Source organism: Hemibagrus wyckioides, linkage group LG29, assembly GCF_019097595.1.
Source record: "Hemibagrus wyckioides isolate EC202008001 linkage group LG29, SWU_Hwy_1.0, whole genome shotgun sequence".
Taxonomy (NCBI): Eukaryota; Metazoa; Chordata; class Actinopteri; order Siluriformes; family Bagridae; genus Hemibagrus; species Hemibagrus wyckioides.
The window spans coordinates 15,425,475-15,447,714 of NC_080738.1; the positions used below are offsets into that span (position 1 = coordinate 15,425,475).

Here is a 22,240-nt window from a genome sequence, read left to right on the forward strand (position 1 = left end):
AAAATTAGTGTTGTTTTAATCACAGTTAATCACAGATTATAGCACAGGTATGTCCACCCAGAAAGATGGTCAAATTTGTTACAATTCTAAAAGACATTGGACAAGTATAACCAATTTGTATTTTCATTGTGGACCTTTTTATGTCCTACATTTTAATCCTACTGTCATTCTAACCCTCCATGCTATTTCCTAATTTAATTCTATTTCAGCCCTTGTGAAATTCCAAGAAGTAGTTCTGCTCACTTGTGATGCAGAGGTAGACAGAACACTTTGAGCACTTGGTCCTCGCAATGCCTTTGCATCCAAGCACCTTACATCTTCCTTTCTCAATTCCTTGTAAGGGCCTGTGGTCAGTGTTGCTGGAACACGATCCGATGGTACCACATCTTGGAGTGGATCTTGGTGTGGTAGTTATCAAGAAGATCCACTCCTTTCATGCTTTTTATTTTGTCTCTGCACGTGTCACAGAATTTGCTCCAACAAAGGTGCTCAGAAGTGTGACAGAGTGGTTGCTGAACCATGTGACAGCCCTCAGGTTCACACCATCATGAGTGGTAATCTTCTCCTGATGTGTGCCTTGTCCTTTCTTCTTCATGTTTTGGTCATTCATGAATGTACATCCTGCAAGACGGTTTTGTCTGACTGTTCCTATGCTGTGGATCTTCTTTTTTTCAAGGAGTACTTGAAGATCCACATTTCAGATTCAGTTGTCATAGATCAGGGGTGTCCAATCTTATCCAGAAAGGGCCGGTGTGGGTGCAGGTTTTCATTCCAACCAAGCAGGAGCTACACCTGTTTCCAACTGGCTAATCAACAGATCTTGGCTTTCAGTAGACTCAGGTTTGGCTTCTGCTCAGGTGGAATGAAAGCCTGCACCCACACCGGCCCTTTGTGGATAAGATTGGACACCCCTGTCATAGATTATCTTGTATGGCATGTTGCAGGGTACAACAAAGGCCAGCTTCAACACAATGTTACCACTTGCACCAATGTCAGGGTATCCATTAGGTGGCTGAATTGGCCCTGTGTAGACATCAAAGTTATATACAATGCCATTCTGTTCTGCCAAAATGAACGCCTTGTACCCCCAGCGTTTCGGCTTCAGTGGGACATACTGCTTCAGCTGGTTCTTGCCTTTGAAGGGGATCATCGTGTCTTTCCATGCCTTTCCTATGTAGGCTATTTTCATTTCATGAATTGCACCCCAGTTCAGTTATCGCATGTTGTTGCCATATGGCAACGATTACATTTTAGCATTTATCAGAATACTCAAAATATATAAACTAGCTTAAGTGATAAAACACAAATGTAAACTAACCTCAGATAATGTTTTAATTTTTTACTTTAAGCAGTTTTGTGTAAATATTGAAATATTCATCAAATTTTGAGAGCCCCCTGATGATGACCTTCACCATGCCATGTGACTGCAGAAAAGTCACGTGTCATGTGTCACTAGTCATGTGACATGGTATTTATTGGGGGTTTTTTTTAAGTTAAAACCACCTTTTTCCAGTTACATAGAAAAAAGTAGTTTTGAGTTATAATCTATCAAAATAATTGGAGATAAATTAATAGTTGCCATATGGCAACGCCATGCAGTAAAGGGTTAAAGATGCATTATGTAACATTTGGAGAGTTTGGTGTGTGTGTGTGTGTGTGTGTTGAGTCAAGTCTCTGACAATTAAATCGGTGGAGCTGAATAAGATTTGATTTTTTTTTTTTTTTACTCACTGTCCCGGTCCCAATAAACAAAGCTTCTCCAACACTTCCAGTGTGATTCAACTAGACTTAACACTGAATGCAAAAAAATATGGATAGATGATGTTATTAGGCATTGGAGTTATGGCTACAAAATGACTGACAAGAAGCCTATCTAAATGCCAATAAACATTTCGAGTAGAAAGCAATTTTCCATTTTTTTTCAGCTATGTAATACAATTGTTCTGATATAATGGCTTTAAAATTATTTCTATAATCATTTCTGCATCCGAGTGATAGCAGGTTGTAATAATGTAATAATTCATATTAGTGTTGTTATTTTGGCTTACCATCAGCACGAATACTACTCTGAACTTTGCTCTTCTGTCACACACTCTCATGTTTGCACACTAATCTGACCACATTTAACCTGCTAATCACCTCTTATCCTTTCCAATGGAGGACGGATGAAGGAAGGCAGGAGAAGGAGGAATCAGGGAGCACACAAAAAATATACAAGCAAAAAGTGGAACGATCTCAGTGGCTTCATCCGTGTTAGTCTAGTGCTTTTGGTGTGGTTGCATACAGAAGCTTATATTCAGTCTTTTAGCCCTAATCTCATCCCTCTCTTCTCGGACCTGTTCCTTTAACTAAAGGTAGGACACTATAACAACTAGTACAAGTTATTTTCACTTTTTGCAGTGCAGTGAATCTGCTCAGATATGTACCATACCATTAAAAACCCTGTTTGTTAATGTCCATATAATACAAATATATGATATTTTAAATAATAGTTTTAAGGCCAGTTAAATAATACGTCTAACACAACGACACATAAATCAATCTGACGTGTAATCAACAGTAAGATATCCGCTTAAAAGTAAGGAGACCAGATGTTATTTTGGCCAGATATTGTTCGTCTTCTTTAGTTAGTATTTATGCTGCTTTTATGTACTGGATTCTTGACTTTAAAATAGTGTTTCATTTGTTTTTCTTGTGCAAACAAAAAAAATCTTGTAGAAAAGAAAGAAAAAAAGAGTTGAGCTTTTTGCAGTCTAAGTGTGTGGATTCATCTGTGTATTTCTTTTTATGTGCTGTGTGCTGTCCGAGTGCTTATTAGCTTATACGTGATATTCTGAACTCGATTTAAGATTCATGAAATAATAAATAAATTAATTAAACTCTTCTTTTCTTGTCTTTTCTTGTTTGAGCCGTAGAATGGCACAGAAGGGCGAGAGAGCACCTTCCACAGACAGGTACCAGAAAACAGTATTTATATATTTTTTTAATGAACTAAGAGTAGCTTGGTGCTGAGTGCTCCAGATTTGTTTTATATATGGCTTAGGTTTTTGTTTTTTAATAGACGTTAGATTTAATTCATTGGAATGTAATTTGATGCTTTGATGTTGGAAAGTTCAGATGTTTATGCAGGCCAATTTGTTTGTTTCCTGAGTGTGTTTACAGATTTTCTAAAAAAAAAATAAAAATAAATATATATATATATATGTTGCTCTCTCTCTCTCTTCCTGTCACAGTGCTATAGCTGAAGGAGTTGCTCTTAAACCCAGCCTACGAAAGACATCATCATCATCATCATCAGATACAGTGAAGAAAACAAAAACCAAGAAATCTAATGAAGAAGCCATGAATAAGATGTACACAAACCTGCTTAATAATGTGTTTGGACAGGTATATTACCAGACACATGCACACAAAAACACAGACAAACCTGCTAAATAGTTTTAATAGCTACTATGTGTTGCACAAATATTCACCCCCTTGAACCTTTCCACATGGTTTAGTGCAATGGTTTTGGACTCAGCTGGGATTTTTACAGCATCTATACAGCAAGCTTGGAGTCTAATAAGGTCCCATGTATTTAACTCCATCCATCTTGCCCTCAACTGGGATTTTTACCTATACAGCATGCTTGGGGTCTAATAGGGTCCCCTGTATTTATCTCCATCCATCTTGCCCTCAACCCTGACTGGGTTGCCAGGTCCTGCTGGAAAAAAGCATCCACCCAGCTTGGGTCTCCCACCAGCATGCTTCACTCTGAAATAGTGTTCTCATAATAATGAGCAGTGTTTCTGCCAAACATTCAGCATATTCCAAATTTTCCTGATGCTGTGTGATTTGGCAAAAGGTCAAAAGGTCAAATGTAATTGATTTAATCGCAACAAAAATCAAACTATATATTAACTCTTCACCACCTTAATGTTATGGAGATATTTTGTGTAGATTTATGTGATCGCATTCCTAAGAAATCTATTTGAGAAGGTATCAACACAAAATTTTGGAAAATTCAAGGGGAGTGAATACTCATGCAAGGTACTGTATGATATGATATGAAACAGAAATGAAGCAGAAATGTCTGTAAAGTGTGTGTGTGTGTGTGTGTGTGTCTTTCTGTTACTTCCATGTGAACAGTGTAGAGGGGGTTAATCTCCTTGTAATGCCTTCCAGGCAGCTGTAATAACAGCTCATCATAGCTTAACGCCTCTCTTAATTAGTCTCAACAAGGATTTACAAAAGAAACGCAAAATAAAAAGTAACATCTTCATTCATAACTTCATGACTAAGTGTGTGGCTGCTGCCTACTTGTTGAATTGTGTTTGTCTTTGAGTGTGTGAGAAATGGTGAGCAAGATGCCTGTTTGATTTAGTGATAGATTTAGTCAAGTCGTGATACTACAGTCATAAAAGACTTTTCTTCGAACTCTATTCCTTTATTAGGAAAGAGAATTATCCCAGCCTGAATTAGATGGTGAGTGTCCTTCATCCATTCCTTCTTGAAACTGTTTAGTAAAAAAAACATTTACTCAGACCCTTGCAATCTATTGGATTGATCAAAAGTTAATGTAGAGGTGTTGCAGATAAATCAGCTACCACGACATGGAAACCATTTCTGAAGTAAGTGTGGTGGTGCTGTTTAGAGCTGGCCGAGGCGTTTAAGGAGTTTGATTATGACCAGGATGGATATCTGAACTACAAAGACCTGGCAGAGTGCATGAGGACGATGGGCTACATGCCTACTGAGATGGAGCTACTGGAAATCATTCAGCAGATCAAGATGAGGTGTGAGTGTCTAGTGTGTGTGTTAGTGTATATAGTTTACCTATTCTTCTGTAACCATCCTACTACCTATTCAACTTACAGTGGGTGGACTGATGGATTTTGATGATTTCTGTGAGCTGATGGGACCGAGGATGATGGTTGAGACGGCTCATATGTTGGGACTGAAAGAACTCAAGTGTTCCTTTAAACAGGTGAACTGCCACACACACACACACACACACACACACACACACACACACACGTCTTTTTCCGCCAGCACACTGAAAACTCAAACCCAAAATAAAGAAAAAATAAAGCTTCTTGTTTTGGTTAGTTTGATACAGACGGGGATGGAAAGATCACTCTAGATGAGATGAAGGAGGCAGTAAAAACATTACTGGGTGAGAAACTCAAAAAAGGAGAGCTGGAGGAGATATTGAAGGAGATGGATCTGAATGGAGATGGCACTGTGGACTTTGATGGTACCACAAACACACATTATTATTATTATTATTATTATTATTATTATTATTATTATCATCATCATCATCATTAGTAGTAGTAGTAGTAGTAGTATAATGCAGACTGGAAAATCACTTGTGTCTAAGCATATTTGGTATGGGTTGAGTTTGATTAATTCAGTGTGTGTGTGTGTGTGTGTGTGTGTGTGTGTGTGTGTGTGTGGTTTAGAGTTTGTTATGATGCTGTCCGCCCAGTAGATGTCACTACGGACTGTTTTACCTTCTCTCACCATCCACAGTTCTTGTACTTCCTATGCTTGTGATGGCTGTATTCACAATAAAACTCTTCAGTAGATCCTATCTGTCAAAAATTAGCTTGTGTACAAAAGATATAACGTTAATCATACTGTACGCAAATATTATATGTACGGAATTAAATGGTATTAAAATCCTTGGAATCCTGCTGTTGTGTCGTGTTACTGTCTTAGATTTTATTCAAAATAGTACAATACTGGAAAAATACTGGCCCTTTTTTTTTGGCTTCTAGATTCTTGCTTATCCTGCTACACGATTTCAGGGAACTGATTGTAGGGTGCAGTTCCTGTTTTGTGCCACCAGAGGGAGGCATTACATTGAATTCTCTAGTTGTGTTTAGCGCTAGAGGTGTTTAAAGTTTATGAAGGAAAAAAGAAATGTTCTATAGATGTTCGTGACATGTTTAGAAGGTTTTTTTCCCCCTGCTTCTGTAGAAAAAATCCATCGTATTTTCTTTAATTCACATATCTGCATTAATAATAAGACGACAGCTGTTTTTATTTGCTGCTGAAATACCTGCACTGCTGCATATGACAAAACCCAAACTTCCCATTGTCCAATTCATTCTCAGTTTCAATCCTGTCCAATTCATCTCCACACACACACACACACACACACACACACACAAAGCGAAAAGGAAATACTCAAAGCAGACAATTAAGCACAGACGGGCATGCACACAACATTTTCCTTTTTTGTATAAAACAATTCGGTAAAACGAAATTAATAATAATTGTGGCATACAGTGATGTTAAACATACAGCACAATAATGATACTGTTTATGGCGAGTCCTGACACCTCTAAAACTACATCGCTGGCACGAAATAAGTGACTATTTGAATAGTTTTTCTTAACAAATAAAGTGTCTTGTGATGGATAGAGGCGCAAGACAAACATTCACACCCATCTGTGTAACTAAAAACTATAAATTTTGCTGAACGAAACAACAGCATAGAACTCAATCAGCTATCACTATCAACTACACTTCTGTTATTTAGCAATTGTAGAAGAGATTACATCCTGTCTAAATAGCTATAATGTTAATGCGGCTGTATGGAGTTTACAGCACTTTATCACGCTATATAGGGCTATATGAGGCTATGTTGTTATTAATTTTATCCTGCCTAAAAAACATATGGTCCCAAGCCTCTTTTAGTTGCAGTATATAAATCAGAGGAAGAAAAATAAATGATTTTAAGAATGTGATCAATTGAAACAGGAGTGAATATTTATTTATTTATTTATTTATGTATTTATTTGTCCTTCTTGTAAAACGATGTCCATTCAATTGTTCTCAAACATACCATGTTTATTCAGTGTCTGTTGGAACTATGGTTTTGAAACATAATCTGTTTTAGCACAAATATTCCTCCCTGATTCAGATTCTTCATGCAGAAAAATGAGCAATTATCAAAAGGCTTGTTTTTCAAACAACAAATATAAGAAATATAAGATCACTGATCAATAAATTACGTTTTTGTGGTTGTTGTTGTTGGCCAAAAACACTCTGTACTTTGCTAAGCATATTGTTTGAATGAATTGGCCACCAAATTGTTTATTTAAAGCAGGGCAAATGAAGTGGAAGAGATTTTAATGTGACCTGAAAGCTTTCCTGGGTGCACTTAATGGATGTTGCGTTTACACAAAAACATACTTTTTTAAAAATGTTTGGACACACACAGAATAAAAAAAAGCTTCCAGGTGTTACTGATTACAGATTCAGAACGATTACAGAAAGACTTTTTGGAACATTTATTTGATTTTTTTTATTCATATAATAATCAGGATGTACAGACTGAAAGAAGAAAGAATGATCCTTGTTGGGTCTAATTAAGAAAGGCATTAATAACTTATAGGTACGATGTAAATGAAAGGTTCAGACATTGATTTCTATCACCTGAGCTGTGGAAGCATGTTTGCATATGCAGAGGCACCATGAAGCATGTTAGTGTCTTGGGCAGTGGGAAAGGTCAGAATTGTAATGTAATGTCATAGGGAATGCTAATATCATTCAAGCTTGTATGCACTAACCACAGAATGAATAATTATTCCCATCACAGATACTACATAGGTTGTCTTAATCAATTAATTATGTATGCATGTACAAATACTATATACTTATATGTACACACATCAACTAGTGAATGTCTATATTCTAGCAATAACATTAATATCATTTAAATGTACATCTAGCTTGTCCCCTCTGCCAAAAATAATAATTCTCCTGTTGCACTATGCTAACACGTTAGCATAACTATAGTTATTATATTGTCCTCTATGTGTATTTCTTCATTCATTCAAGTCATTCTACTTGTTTTATTGAATCTACTTATTTTTCTTGCATCTAAATGAATCATTATCACAGGTACATTCTAGAGACATTTCAAATTATACATTGGTTAATTCTTTAATCCAGGAGCATTTTAAGCTTGTCCTTTGTCCTGTTCTTTCTTGTGAAAGATGCTTCCATCTGACTGCACCTTCCAGGCTACAGTGGTGTTCACTGACATGCCGTTTTCATGCAGTTTCTGGGTGATCTGAAGAACAGAACCAATATTTTATTACTAATGAATAAAAAGCTGTTCTGTTACTTTAAGTAATACTCTTTCTGTAATATTACTCCTCCAGAGCTGGGCAAACATTGATCCTGGGTTAAAGCCAAATTTAGCTTAATAATCCAACAATAATAATAATAATAATAATACTTTTTTGGTTTGCTGTGCAAAAACAATATCTGGAATATTGACAATTGTATGAATCAAATTTAACAACCAATTTAGAAATAAAAAAAAAATTAATGCTTAAAATAATAATAAAAAATTCCTGTCCATACAAGACTAGTACAAATTAATACTTGACATTTGTAAAATATCCAAACACAAAAAAAACACAAGCATACAAAAAAAAAGACCCTTTATGTAACCTACCAAATCTAAAATAGTCGACTGCACGGCAGGGTCAAGCACACTCGCATCTGATAAAACCTCCAGTTTCAAGAATTGCGTCTTGTTTAGATCTGTGGAAGACAAAAACACACCTCAGCAAAGTATAGGTGAATATTCAAGACATGAATATTCAAGACATGATACAAGCACTGATTCAAACCCCTGGATCACCACACAGCATAAAAAAAAGTGTTTAGAGGGTGAAAACAGAATTTATAGCAAACCCACACAGAGAGAGAGAGAACATGCAAAGAAACTACAAAGACAGAGCCAAAGGAATACTATTTTTACACCTGTTACATATGGAGAGAGTTTCAAGAAAATAAAACACTCACAAGCAGAACAGACAAAATAGTACAAGTTGGTGCATATATCATCGAAGAGCAATCCATCTTGTGCCACTCCACAATTCTCCCACAGATAATAATTATCTGGTTGGAGAGCTGACCATGGAAGGTATGAAGGCGCCCTCCCATTTGACCACTTCCAAGTGTCTCTAGTTAGACCAAACCAAGCAGCGTTATAGCTAGTTTGCATTACGCATTGCACCGCAAGGGTGACGTCGTCGTTGTTGAACGTGTAGGCTAAATCTGTGTGATAGGTTCGGCAATACGACTGAGCCTGAAACCAGTTAAAGGTATCCTGAGGGTAGACAACAAACCTGTTGGCATAACTGTTTGTCTCTAAAACAGAAAAAAAAAACACATACAGATTTGATTTGTTACCATTTCATGGTGCAGCTTCTAATTCAATATTTTTCAATGCAATCATGTTCTTGACAAATATCATTGAAAACAATAGCAATTTATTTTAATTCATTTACATAGACATTGACATGATTGACTTCACCAGTCTGGACTGAGTATTTCAGAAAATGCAGATCAGGGACATTTTTGTTCTGTGCTGCTTTTCTGTTCACAGGGTTGTTAAAAGAAAAGTTTCTCTGGCCTTCCTGTCAGCTAAAACTAGTCTGGTCATTCAACCCCAACTTCTCACATGAACATGGAAATTACTCCTGATGCTGAGGTGAGGAGTTTCTGAAATACTGAAACCAGCCTGTCTGGCACTATCCATATGACACTATGATTAGATCACATTTTCCCACAATCAGAAGTTGTTGACCTTCAATTATGAACCTAGCATATTTTTGAGCCTGCTGTAAACATTGAAGAAATAATGAACTTGCTCTCTGCAAACCTGGGGTGAGTTTCCCGTGAACCATTAGGTGCCAGCACAATCAACAAGTTACAGCAGAAACAATATTTGTTTTGTAGAGCAAGTTATATCATATTCGAAATGGTAGGGCATGCAGAGGAAAAAAAGAAACACACTAAAACTAGGAATGGTAATAAAAATACACACAAGACAGACCTTTAACATCAGTACTAATCACATCTCTGAGATCTAGTTATCCTGTACAACTCATTCAGGTGAAATGAAATCAGCATGTTGACTCACCGTCATAACATATAAAGGGTATAGTGATGAGGCATCTGATAATTATCCACTTTCCATTCCAGTCCATTGCTCCACACACATCTAGTCCATACCCATTATAAGGGTATCCTGGAGCAAAGTACCACTGACTTTGATTCTTCAATGGCAAGTGATTATAGGACCAGTACCAGTTGTCCAGATCATTGTACAGACCTGTCCAGACAGCCACCATCTCATTATGATTATTCATTTCATTAATTAGCATTGCTTGGTCACGTGGACCTGTAATTGAATACAGATCAAGGTGGTTTGTCCTGCAGTAATTCTGTGCCACTGGCCAAGTCATTAACTGCTTGATGAGAAGAGGGGCAACCTGTGTCCAATCTGGGATGGACAGGGCAAATGGGAAACCTGTTGGCAAAATCAATCAATAAATAAAGTAAATAAATAAATAAAGGCAGGCTAGGGATAAAACAGAAATACTTATGAAAAACAGTAAAACTGTGCAAATTTTATTTTATTTTATTTTTTGGCCTCTGGTAAAAAAAAAACAGTTAATTCATTGTTTGATACTAACAATTTTTCCCCCCTAACACAAAGTATATATAGTATACAACAGAATATTGCAGTGAAATTTTTAAAAAATGTAAATAGATATATTTTCATTTTTAAACATATTTTGTCTACAGTGCATTCTGTAAAACGTCACCATTTACCTCATTGTAAATGACCACTAACGTGTAAGATGCATAATGTTACCATATTTGCCCCTGTATAGCATCATAGTATCAAGATTTATGATCCAGCACCTAATATTAGATCCCTGGTCATAAATAATCAGCAATTTTAATAGTAGTAAGTGCTAACATTAACCAATATAAATTAGTACAATTTTTCAAAACACTTATATTTATTATTTAAATATCAATTTCATTTAATTTTGTATAAATTTAGGCTTAAACCAAAAATCCCAGCAAATCATCATCAAATAATTTCTCTAAGAATAATGTGATCTAAAAACAGTTAAAAATCATTTCTCACCAATCAGACATAGGAGACTGAACAGCTTCATCATGATCAAGTAGCTGTAGAGTATAAAAACAACTTATAATTATAGCTGAAAGAGTAAAAATATATAACCCAATAATCTTTTGTTAAGTATATTGTGAAATGTTCAATAAAATGTGTGCTCAAATACAATAATATATGCTACTAAATAATACAAAGGGAAAAAAACAGACTTCAACCCATATCCAAGCAACCAAAAGTCATTAACAAAGAGTACAAACAGTGAAGATACCTGTAAACGTAGAAGATTTAAATGTAAAGAATCAGGCTCTATGTCTTACACCCTCTCCTCTTCTAGCATCAGACTTTTGTGCTCAACTCACAATGGTTCCAAAATCTTTTATGCAAAGTGGTCATCATTTCCATCAAGGAGACTGATTTCCATTTATAGCAAACAAACCAAAAACTTCAGCATAAAAAGATGGAAAAAAGAAATTAAAACAAAATACAGAAATATAAAAATACAGAAAAGTTTTATAGATTATCTTTAGATATCTAACAACAAATATATTTTATTAATCCCAAACCTAATCAAAAACCTTATTAATGGCCTACAATAAGCATCTATAATGACTATGTTAGCTGATTCTTCCATTAAACTAAATAAAACTAACTAACTAAAAAAAATAAAAAATCAACGAATGAATAGGCATTTCTAGGGACGCATTAAGACAAACAATATTAGAGTAAATGGAAACCTACACCTGCTTCATTCTTGTTTCCTTATTAGCACCTGAATAAGTCAGGAATAAATTACATGCTGTTATAGTTAAGAAAATAATCAACAGTTATAAAGCAGGACCTAATATAATATAATTTTTTATGTTATATATGGAACTAATTAGATACTAATTGCAAACTAAAAAGAATCAATAAGGAAATTGTGTTTTAATTTGCTGTCAAATGTACTATAATGTAACAATTAAATTTTTTTTTTTTTTTTTTTTAAAAGGCCAGTGTAATGACGCATTAATGAGAAGGTGGGTAGAGAGAGACCCAGGAATTTTTCATTGCTGGCCATCCATCTGTCATTCCATCCATCCAGATGTGCAACTCATCCATCGTGCTGAATTCTTTTTTAAATCTTTTACACATTTTTTATTTCTTTAGGCGTTTTTGTGGTTGCTGTTGTTGTTGTTCTTGGCCAAAAACACTCTGTACTTTGCTAAGCATATTGTTTGAATGAATTGGCCACCAGATTGTTTATTTAAAGCAGAGCAAATGAAGTGGAAGTGGAAAAGATTTTAATGTGACCTGAAATCTCTCCTGGGTGCACTTAATGGATGTCGCGTTTACACAAAAACATACTTTTTTAAAAATGTTTGCCACATAAACACTGTATAGATCACCATTATAGCATATTCTTTCCCTCTTTATTCTATATCTTCGTCTTCTCCTAATCATCATTATCATTTTTATTATCATTTTTATTACTATTATTATGTTTTTGTTGCTTGTCTGTTTTCAGTTCGATTTAATTTTGTGAACCCCTTTAATGATGGACATCATTAAACATCAGCCACAAAGCAGCTTTACAAGAATTTAACAATGTAGAATATAAATAATAATTTTACATTTAAATTCATATTAATGCCAAATGAGCAAGACAGGGGCAAAGTATGTAAATGGACACACACACACACACACACAATAAAAAAAAAAAGCTTCCAGGTGTTACTGATTACAGATTCAGAACGATTACAGAAAGACTTTTTGGAACATTTATTTGATTTTTTTTATTCATATAATAATCAGGATGTACAGACTGAAAGAAGAAAGAATGATCCTTGTTGGGTCTAATTAAGAAAGGCATTAATAACTTATAGGTACGATGTAAATGAAAGGTTCAGACATTGATTTCTATCACCTGAGCTGTGGAAGCATGTTTGCATATGCAGAGGCACCATGAAGCATGTTAGTGTCTTGGGCAGTGGGAAAGGTCAGAATTGTAATGTAATGTCATAGGGAATGCTAATATCATTCAAGATTGTATGCACTAACCACAGAATGAATAATTATTCCCATCACAGATACTACATAGGTTGTCTTAATCAATTAATTATGTATGCATGTACAAATACTATATACTTATATGTACACACATCAACTAGTGAATGTCTATATTCTAGCAATAACATTAATATCATTTAAATGTACATCTAGCTTGTCCCCTCTGCCAAAAATAATAATTCTCCTGTTGCACTATGCTAACACGTTAGCATAACTATAGTTATTATATTGTCCTCTATGTGTATTTCTTCATTCATTCAAGTCATTCTACTTGTTTTATTGAATCTACTTATTTTTCTTGCATCTAAATGAATCATTATCACAGGTACATTCTAGAGACATTTCAAATTATACATTGGTTAATTCTTTAATCCAGGAGCATTTTAAGCTTATCCTTTGTCCTGTTCTTTCTTGTGAAAGATGCTTCCATCTGACTGCACCTTCCAGGCTACAGTGGTGTTCACTGACATGCCGTTTTCATGCAGTTTCTGGGTGATCTGAAGAACAGAACCAATATTTTATTACTAATGAATAAAAACCTGTTCTGTTACTTTAAGTAATACTCTTTCTGTAATATTACTCCTCCAGAGCTGGGCAAACATTGATCCTGGGTTAAAGCCAAATTTAGCTTAATAATCCAACAATAATAATAATAATAATAATACTTTTTTGGTTTGCTGTGCAAAAACAATATCTGGAATATTGACAATTGTATGAATCAAATTTAACAACCAATTTAGAAATAAAAAAAAAATTAATGCTTAAAATAATAATAAAAAATTCCTGTCCATACAAGACTAGTACAAATTAATACTTGACATTTGTAAAATATCCAAACACAAAAAAAACACAAGCATACAAAAAAAAAGACCCTTTATGTAACCTACCAAATCTAAAATAGTCGACTGCACGGCAGGGTCAAGCACACTCGCATCTGATAAAACCTCCAGTTTCAAGAATTGCGTCTTGTTTAGATCTGTGGAAGACAAAAACACACCTCAGCAAAGTATAGGTGAATATTCAAGACATGAATATTCAAGACATGATACAAGCACTGATTCAAACCCCTGGATCACCACACAGCATAAAAAAAAGTGTTTAGAGGGTGAAAACAGAATTTATAGCAAACCCACACAGAGAGAGAGAGAACATGCAAAGAAACTACAAAGACAGAGCCAAAGGAATACTATTTTTACACCTGTTACATATGGAGAGAGTTTCAAGAAAATAAAACACTCACAAGCAGAACAGACAAAATAGTACAAGTTGGTGCATATATCATCGAAGAGCAATCCATCTTGTGCCACTCCACAATTCTCCCACAGATAATAATTATCTGGTTGGAGAGCTGACCATGGAAGGTATGAAGGCGCCCTCCCATTTGACCACTTCCAAGTGTCTCTAGTTAGACCAAACCAAGCAGCGTTATAGCTAGTTTGCATTACGCATTGCACCGCAAGGGTGACGTCGTCGTTGTTGAACGTGTAGGCTAAATCTGTGTGATAGGTTCGGCAATACGACTGAGCCTGAAACCAGTTAAAGGTATCCTGAGGGTAGACAACAAACCTGTTGGCATAACTGTTTGTCTCTAAAACAGAAAAAAAAAACACATACAGATTTGATTTGTTACCATTTCATGGTGCAGCTTCTAATTCAATATTTTTCAATGCAATCATGTTCTTGACAAATATCATTGAAAACAATAGCAATTTATTTTAATTCATTTACATAGACATTGACATGATTGACTTCACCAGTCTGGACTGAGTATTTCAGAAAATGCAGATCAGGGACATTTTTGTTCTGTGCTGCTTTTCTGTTCACAGGGTTGTTAAAAGAAAAGTTTCTCTGGCCTTCCTGTCAGCTAAAACTAGTCTGGTCATTCAACCCCAACTTCTCACATGAACATGGAAATTACTCCTGATGCTGAGGTGAGGAGTTTCTGAAATACTGAAACCAGCCTGTCTGGCACTATCCATATGACACTATGATTAGATCACATTTTCCCACAATCAGAAGTTGTTGACCTTCAATTATGAACCTAGCATATTTTTGAGCCTGCTGTAAACATTGAAGAAATAATGAACTTGCTCTCTGCAAACCTGGGGTGAGTTTCCCGTGAACCATTAGGTGCCAGCACAATCAACAAGTTACAGCAGAAACAATATTTGTTTTGTAGAGCAAGTTATATCATATTCGAAATGGTAGGGCATGCAGAGGAAAAAAAGAAACACACTAAAACTAGGAATGGTAATAAAAATACACACAAGACAGACCTTTAACATCAGTACTAATCACATCTCTGAGATCTAGTTATCCTGTACAACTCATTCAGGTGAAATGAAATCAGCATGTTGACTCACCGTCATAACATATAAAGGGTATAGTGATGAGGCATCTGATAATTATCCACTTTCCATTCCAGTCCATTGCTCCACACACATCTAGTCCATACCCATTATAAGGGTATCCTGGAGCAAAGTACCACTGACTTTGATTCTTCAATGGCAAGTGATTATAGGACCAGTACCAGTTGTCCAGATCATTGTACAGACCTGTCCAGACAGCCACCATCTCATTATGATTATTCATTTCATTAATTAGCATTGCTTGGTCACTTGGACCTGTAATTGAATACAGATCAAGGTGGTTTGTCCTGCAGTAATTCTGTGCCACTGGCCAAGTCATTAACTGCTTGATGAGAAGAGGGGCAACCTGTGTCCAATCTGGGATGGACAGGGCAAATGGGAAACCTGTTGGCAAAATCAATCAATAAATAAAGTAAATAAATAAATAAAGGCAGGCTAGGGATAAAACAGAAATACTTATGAAAAACAGTAAAACTGTGCAAATTTTATTTTATTTTATTTTATTTTTTGGCCTCTGGTAAAAAAAAAACAGTTAATTCATTGTTTGATACTAACAATTTTTCCCCCCTAACACAAAGTATATATAGTATACAACAGAATATTGCAGTGAAATTTTTAAAAAATGTAAATAGATATATTTTCATTTTTAAACATATTTTGTCTACAGTGCATTCTGTAAAATGTCACCATTTACCTCATTGTAAATGACCACTAACGTGTAAGATGCATAATGTTACCATATTTGCCCCTGTATAGCATCATAGTATCAAGATTTATGATCCAGCACCTAATATTAGATCCCTGGTCATAAATAATCAGCAATTTTAATAGTAGTAAGTGCTAACATTAACCAATATAAATTAGTACAATTTTTCAAAACACTTATATTTATTATTTAAATATCAATTTCATTTAATTTTGTATAAATTTAGGCTTAAACCAAAAATCCCAGCAAATCATCATCAAATAATTTCTCTAAGAATAATGTGATCTAAAAACAGTTAAAAATCATTTCTCACCAATCAGACATAGGAGACTGAACAGCTTCATCATGATCAAGTAGCTGTAGAGTATAAAAACAACTTATAATTATAGCTGAAAGAGTAAAAATATATAACCCAATAATCTTTTGTTAAGTATATTGTGAAATGTTCAATAAAATGTGTGCTCAAATACAATAATATATGCTACTAAATAATACAAAGGGAAAAAAACAGACTTCAACCCATATCCAAGCAACCAAAAGTCATTAACAAAGAGTACAAACAGTGAAGATACCTGTAAACGTGGAAGATTTAAATGTAAAGAATCAGGCTCTATGTCTTACACCCTCTCCTCTTCTAGCATCAGACTTTTGTGCTCAACTCACAATGGTTCCAAAATCTTTTATGCAAAGTGGTCATCATTTCCATCAAGGAGACTGATTTCCATTTATAGCAAACAAACCAAAAACTTCAGCATAAAAAGATGGAAAAAAGAAATTAAAACAAAATACAGAAATATAAAAATACAGAAAAGTTTTATAGATTATCTTTAGATATCTAACAACAAATATATTTTATTAATCCCAAACCTAATCAAAAACCTTATTAATGGCCTACAATAAGCATCTATAATGACTATGTTAGCTGATTCTTCCATTAAACTAAATAAAACTAACTAACTAAAAAAAATAAAAAATCAACGAATGAATAGGCATTTCTAGGGACGCATTAAGACAAACAATATTAGAGTAAATGGAAACCTACACCTGCTTCATTCTTGTTTCCTTATTAGCACCTGAATAAGTCAGGAATAAATTACATGCTGTTATAGTTAAGAAAATAATCAACAGTTATAAAGCAGGACCTAATATAATATAATTTTTTATGTTATATATGGAACTAATTAGATACTAATTGCAAACTAAAAAGAATCAATAAGGAAATTGTGTTTTAATTTGCTGTCAAATGTACTATAATGTAACAATTAAATTTTTTTTTTTTTTTTTTTTAAAAGGCCAGTGTAATGACGCATTAATGAGAAGGTGGGTAGAGAGAGACCCAGGAATTTTTCATTGCTGGCCATCCATCTGTCATTCCATCCATCCAGATGTGCAACTCATCCATCATGCTGAATTCTTTTTTTTTTCTTTTACACATTTTTTATTTCTTTAGGCGTTTTTGTGGTTGCTGTTGTTGTTGTTCTTGGCCAAAAACACTCTGTACTTTGCTAAGCATATTGTTTGAATGAATTGGCCACCAGATTGTTTATTTAAAGCAGAGCAAATGAAGTGGAAGTGGAAAAGATTTTAATGTGACCTGAAATCTCTCCTGGGTGCACTTAATGGATGTCGCGTTTACACAAAAACATACTTTTTTAAAAATGTTTGCCACATAAACACTGTATAGATCACCATTATAGCATATTCTTTCCCTCCTTATTCTATATCTTCGTCTTCTCCTAATCATCATTATCATTTTTATTATCATTTTTATTACTATTATTATGTTTTTGTTGCTTGTCTGTTTTCAGTTCGATTTAATTTTGTGAACCCCTTTAATGATGGACATCATTAAACATCAGCCACAAAGCAGCTTTACAAGAATTTAACAATGTAGAATATAAATAATAATTTTACATTTAAATTCATATTAATGCCAAATGAGCAAGACAGGGGCAAAGTATGTAAATGGACACACACACACACACACACACACAATAAAAAAAAAAGCTTCCAGGTGTTACTGATTACAGATTCAGAACGATTACAGAAAGACTTTTTGGAACATTTATTTGATTTTTTTTATTCATATAATAATCAGGATGTACAGACTGAAAGAAAAAAGAATGATCCTTTTTGGGTCTAATTAAGAAAGGCATTAATAACTTATAGGTACGATGTAAATGAAAGGTTCAGACATTGATTTCTATCACCTGAGCTGTGGAAGCATGTTTGCATATGCAGAGGCACCATGAAGCATGTTAGTGTCTTGGGCAGTGGGAAAGGTCAGAATTGTAATGTAATGTCATAGGGAATGCTAATATCATTCAAGCTTGTATGCACTAACCACAGAATGAATAATTATTCCCATCACAGATACTACATAGGTTGTCTTAATCAATTAATTATGTATGCATGTACAAATACTATATACTTATATGTACACACATCAACTAGTGAATGTCTATATTCTAGCAATAACATTAATATCATTTAAATGTACATCTAGCTTGTCCCCTCTGTCCTGTTGCACTATGCTAACACGTTAGCATAACTATTGTTATTGTATTGTCCTCTATGTGTATTTCTTCATTCATTCAAGTTATTCAAGTAATTCTACTTGTTTTATTGAATCTACTTGTTTTTCTTGCATCTAAATGAATCATTATCAGGTACATTATAGTACCTTATAATAATTCAAATTAATTCTTTAATCCAGGAGCATTTTAAGCTTATTCTTTGTCCTGCTCTTTCTTGTGAAAGATGCTTCCATCTGACTGCACCTTCCAGTCTACAGTGGTGTTCACTGACATGCCGTTTTCATGCAGTTTCTGGGTGATCTGAAGAACAGAACCAATATTTTATTACTGATGAATAAAAACCTGTTCTGTTACTTTAAGTAATACTCTTTCTGTAATATTACTCCTCCAGAGCGGGGCAAACACTGATCCTGGGTTAAAGCCAAATTTAGCTTGATAAAACACAAGCATACAAAAAATGTAACCTACCAAATCTAAAATAGTCGACTGCACGGCAGGGTCAAGCACACTCGCATCTGACAACACCTCCAGTTTCAAGAATTGCGTCTTGTTTAGATCTGTGAAAGACAAAAACACACCTCAAAAAGTACAATTCAGAATATTCAAGACATGATACAAGCACTGATTCGAACCCCTGGATCACCAGACAGTATAAAAACAGGGTTCAGAGGGGGAAAACAGAATTTATAGCAAACCCACACAGAGAGAGAGAACTTGCAAAGAAACTACAAAGACAGAGCCAAATGAATACTATTTTTACACCTGTTACATATGGAGAAATTCAAGAAAAAAAAAACACTCACAAGCAGAACAGACAAAATAGTACGAGTTGGTGCATACTGCATCGAAGAGCAATCCATCTTGTGCCACTCCACAATTCTCCCACAGATAATAATTATCTGGTTGGAGAGCTGACCATGGAAGGTATGAAGGCGCCCTCCCATTTGACCACTTCCAAGTGTCTCTAGTTAGACCAAACCAAGCACCAGTATAGCTAGTTTTGTATACGCATTGCACCGCAAGGGTGACGTCATCGTTGTTGAACGTGTAGGCTAAATCTGTGTGATAGATTCTGCAATACGACTGAGCCTGAAACCAGTTAAAGGTATCCTGAGGGTAGACAACAAACCTGTTGGCATAACTGTTTGTCTCTAAAACAGAAAAAAAAAAACACATACAGATTTGATTTGTTACTATTTCATGGTGCAGCTTCTAATTCAATATTTTTCAAAGCAATCATGTTCTTGACAAGTATCATTGAAAACAATAGCAATTTACTTTAATTTTTTTACATAGACATTGACATGATTGACTTCACCAGTCTGGACTGAGTATTTCAGAAAATGCTGAACATCAGGGAAGTTTTTGTTCTGAGCGGCTTTTCTCTTTAAAGGGTTGTTAAAAAAAAGTTTCTCTGGCCTTCCTGTCAGCTGAATTTAGTCTGGTCATTCAACCCCAACTTCTCACATGAACATGGAAATTACTCCTGATGTTGAGGTGAGGAGTTTCTGAAATACTGAAACCAGCCTGTCTGGCACTATCCATACAACACTCAAAAGTACCTTAAACAATTAATGTTTCTATACAGACAAAAAGATGTGTGACTGAGCCTGCTGTAAACATTGAAGAAATAATGAACTTGTACTCGCAAACCTGGGGTGAGTTTCCCGTTAACCCTTTGTTGTCAGCACACTCAACAAGTTACAGCAGAAACAATATTTGTTTGGTAGAGCAAGCTATATAAGATTTGAAATGGCAGGGCAAACAGAAGGAAAAAGAAACACACTAAAACTAGGAATGGTAATAATAATATTAAACACAATTCTTGCGAAGCAAATTAAACTTAGAAACACAAGACAGACCTACAACATAAGTACTAATCACATTTCTTAGAGATCTAGTTGTCAACTCATTCACGTGAAATGAAATCAGCATGTTGACTCACCATCATAACATATAAAGGGTATAGTGTAGTAGCAGCTGAGAGTTTCCCACTGTCCATTCCTGTTTATTATTCCACACACATCCAGTCCATACCCATTATAAGGGTATCCTGAAGCAAAGTACCACTGACTTTGATTCTTCAATGGCAAGTGATTATAGGACCAGTACCAGTTGTCCAGATCATTGTACAGACCTGTCCAGACAGCCACCATCTCATTATGATTATTCATTTCATTAATTAGCATTACTTGGTCACGTGGACCTGTAATTGAATACAGATCAAGGTGGTTTGTCCTGCAGTAATTCTGCGCCATTGGCCAAGTCATTAAATGCTTGATGAGAAGAGGGGCAACCTGTGTCCAATCTAGGATGGACAGGGCAAATGGGAAACCTGTTGGCAATCAAATCAATAAATAAAACAAATAGGCAGACTAGGGAAAAAACAGAAATACTTAGTAAAAAACAAGTGCAAATAAATATTTTTTTGGCCTCTGGTAAAAACCGTTAATGCATTGTTTAATACTAAAAAAAATTTTTCCTAACACAAAGTATAACTGAAATTTATAAAATGATTATATATTTTCATTTCAACATATTTTGCCTACAGTGCGTTCTGTAAAATGTGAAACATTTGTAATGTCTAACATGTGTAAGATGCATAATGGTACTATATTTGCCCCTGTATAGCATCATAGTATAAAGATTTATGATCCAGCACCTAATATTAGACCCCTGGTCATAAATAGTCAGCAATTTTAACAGTAGTAAGTGTCAATATTAACCAGTACAAATTAATTAAATTATATAGAAAAGTATATTTATTATTTATATATCAATTCCATTTAATTTTTTTTTATAATTTAGGCCTAAACCAAAAATCCCACTAAAATATCAAAATCACTTCTCTAAGAATGATTTGATCTAAAAAAAAATTTTAAAAAAAGAGTTGAAAATCATTTCTCACCAATCAGGCATAGGAAACTGAACAGGTTCATCATGATCAAGTAGCTGTAGAGTATAAAAACAACTTATAATTATAGCTGAAAGAGTATCATAACAAAATCATAATTATATATATATATATATATATATATATATATATATATATATATATATATATACACATATGTGGAAGTCTGAACTCTGAATGTCTCGATCCAACATGCAGAGCAGATTTAGAAAAAATATATATATAATCCAATTATCTTTTTACTGATGTGAACAGGATATGGAACAAATGTTAAGCCTAAGTATATTCTGAAATGTTCAAACATGATGATAATATATGCTACTAAATAAGACTTCAAACCATATCCAATCAACAAAGAGTACAAACATTGAACATACCTGGAAACTATGTAAAGAATCAGGCTCTATGTCTTACACCCTTTCCTCTTCTAGCATCAGACTTTTGTGCTCAACTCTCAAAGGTTCCAAAACTTTATATGCAAACTGGTCATCATTTCCATCAAGGAGACTGATTTCCATTTATAGCAAACAAACCAAAAACGTCAGTATAAAAAGGAAAAAAGAAATTAAGAAATATTTATATTTCAGAAATATAATTACAGAAATATAAAATATATTAAACAACAAATATATTTTATTAATCCCAAACTTGATCTAAAATCTTATCAATGTCATAAAATAAGCAGCTATAATGACTATGGTAACAGATTCTCCCATTAAACTA

At 34.5% G+C, this 22,240-nt stretch overlaps 4 protein-coding genes across 7 annotated transcripts; 1 reads left to right on the forward strand and 3 right to left on the reverse strand.

Annotated features, from left to right (window-relative positions):
- The first annotated feature begins 2,125 nt into the window (after positions 1-2,125).
- Positions 2,126-5,665, forward strand: si:cabz01076231.1 (calcium-binding protein 2). Of its 3 annotated transcripts, none has more exons than XM_058384946.1 (8): positions 2,126-2,354; positions 2,910-2,954; positions 3,234-3,387; positions 4,434-4,464; positions 4,634-4,777; positions 4,857-4,966; positions 5,089-5,236; positions 5,445-5,665. In XM_058384946.1, exons 2-8 carry the CDS (start codon positions 2,917-2,919, stop codon positions 5,471-5,473), a joined length of 654 nt encoding a protein of 217 aa, XP_058240929.1. In that variant the 5' UTR covers positions 2,126-2,354; positions 2,910-2,916; the 3' UTR covers positions 5,474-5,665. The 3 variants fall into 3 exon arrangements, with proteins under 3 accessions (XP_058240929.1, XP_058240930.1, XP_058240928.1); XM_058384947.1 differs by having other exon boundaries at positions 2,126-2,353; positions 2,903-2,954; XM_058384945.1 differs by having other exon boundaries at positions 2,127-2,354; positions 2,916-2,954.
- A 1,632-nt stretch (positions 5,666-7,297) lies between these two features.
- On the reverse strand, positions 7,298-11,325 carry LOC131348934 (macrophage mannose receptor 1-like). Its single transcript, XM_058384182.1, has 6 exons — positions 11,214-11,325; positions 10,955-10,998; positions 9,935-10,324; positions 8,812-9,159; positions 8,459-8,547; positions 7,298-8,068 (listed from the first exon to the last, which is right to left on the reverse strand). Exons 2-6 carry the CDS (start codon positions 10,986-10,988, stop codon positions 7,955-7,957), a joined length of 975 nt encoding a protein of 324 aa, XP_058240165.1. The 5' UTR covers positions 10,989-10,998; positions 11,214-11,325; the 3' UTR covers positions 7,298-7,954.
- Positions 11,326-12,719: 1,394 nt separating this feature from the next.
- Positions 12,720-16,784, reverse strand: LOC131348909 (macrophage mannose receptor 1-like). Its single transcript, XM_058384149.1, has 6 exons — positions 16,639-16,784; positions 16,380-16,423; positions 15,355-15,744; positions 14,232-14,579; positions 13,879-13,967; positions 12,720-13,488 (listed from the first exon to the last, which is right to left on the reverse strand). The coding sequence occupies exons 2-6, from the start codon at positions 16,411-16,413 to the stop codon at positions 13,381-13,383; spliced, it is 969 nt and encodes a 322-aa protein (XP_058240132.1). The 5' UTR covers positions 16,414-16,423; positions 16,639-16,784; the 3' UTR covers positions 12,720-13,380.
- A 1,370-nt stretch (positions 16,785-18,154) lies between these two features.
- Positions 18,155-22,039, reverse strand: LOC131348910 (C-type mannose receptor 2-like). 2 transcript variants are annotated; one of them, XM_058384150.1, is made up of 6 exons: positions 21,895-22,023; positions 21,512-21,555; positions 20,549-20,938; positions 19,407-19,754; positions 19,072-19,160; positions 18,155-18,903 (listed from the first exon to the last, which is right to left on the reverse strand). In XM_058384150.1, the coding sequence occupies exons 2-6, from the start codon at positions 21,543-21,545 to the stop codon at positions 18,796-18,798; spliced, it is 969 nt and encodes a 322-aa protein (XP_058240133.1). In that variant the 5' UTR covers positions 21,546-21,555; positions 21,895-22,023; the 3' UTR covers positions 18,155-18,795. The 2 variants fall into 2 exon arrangements, with proteins under 2 accessions (XP_058240133.1, XP_058240134.1); XM_058384151.1 differs by lacking the exon at positions 19,407-19,754 and having other exon boundaries at positions 21,895-22,039.
- Between the last annotated feature and the right edge of the window lie 201 nt (positions 22,040-22,240).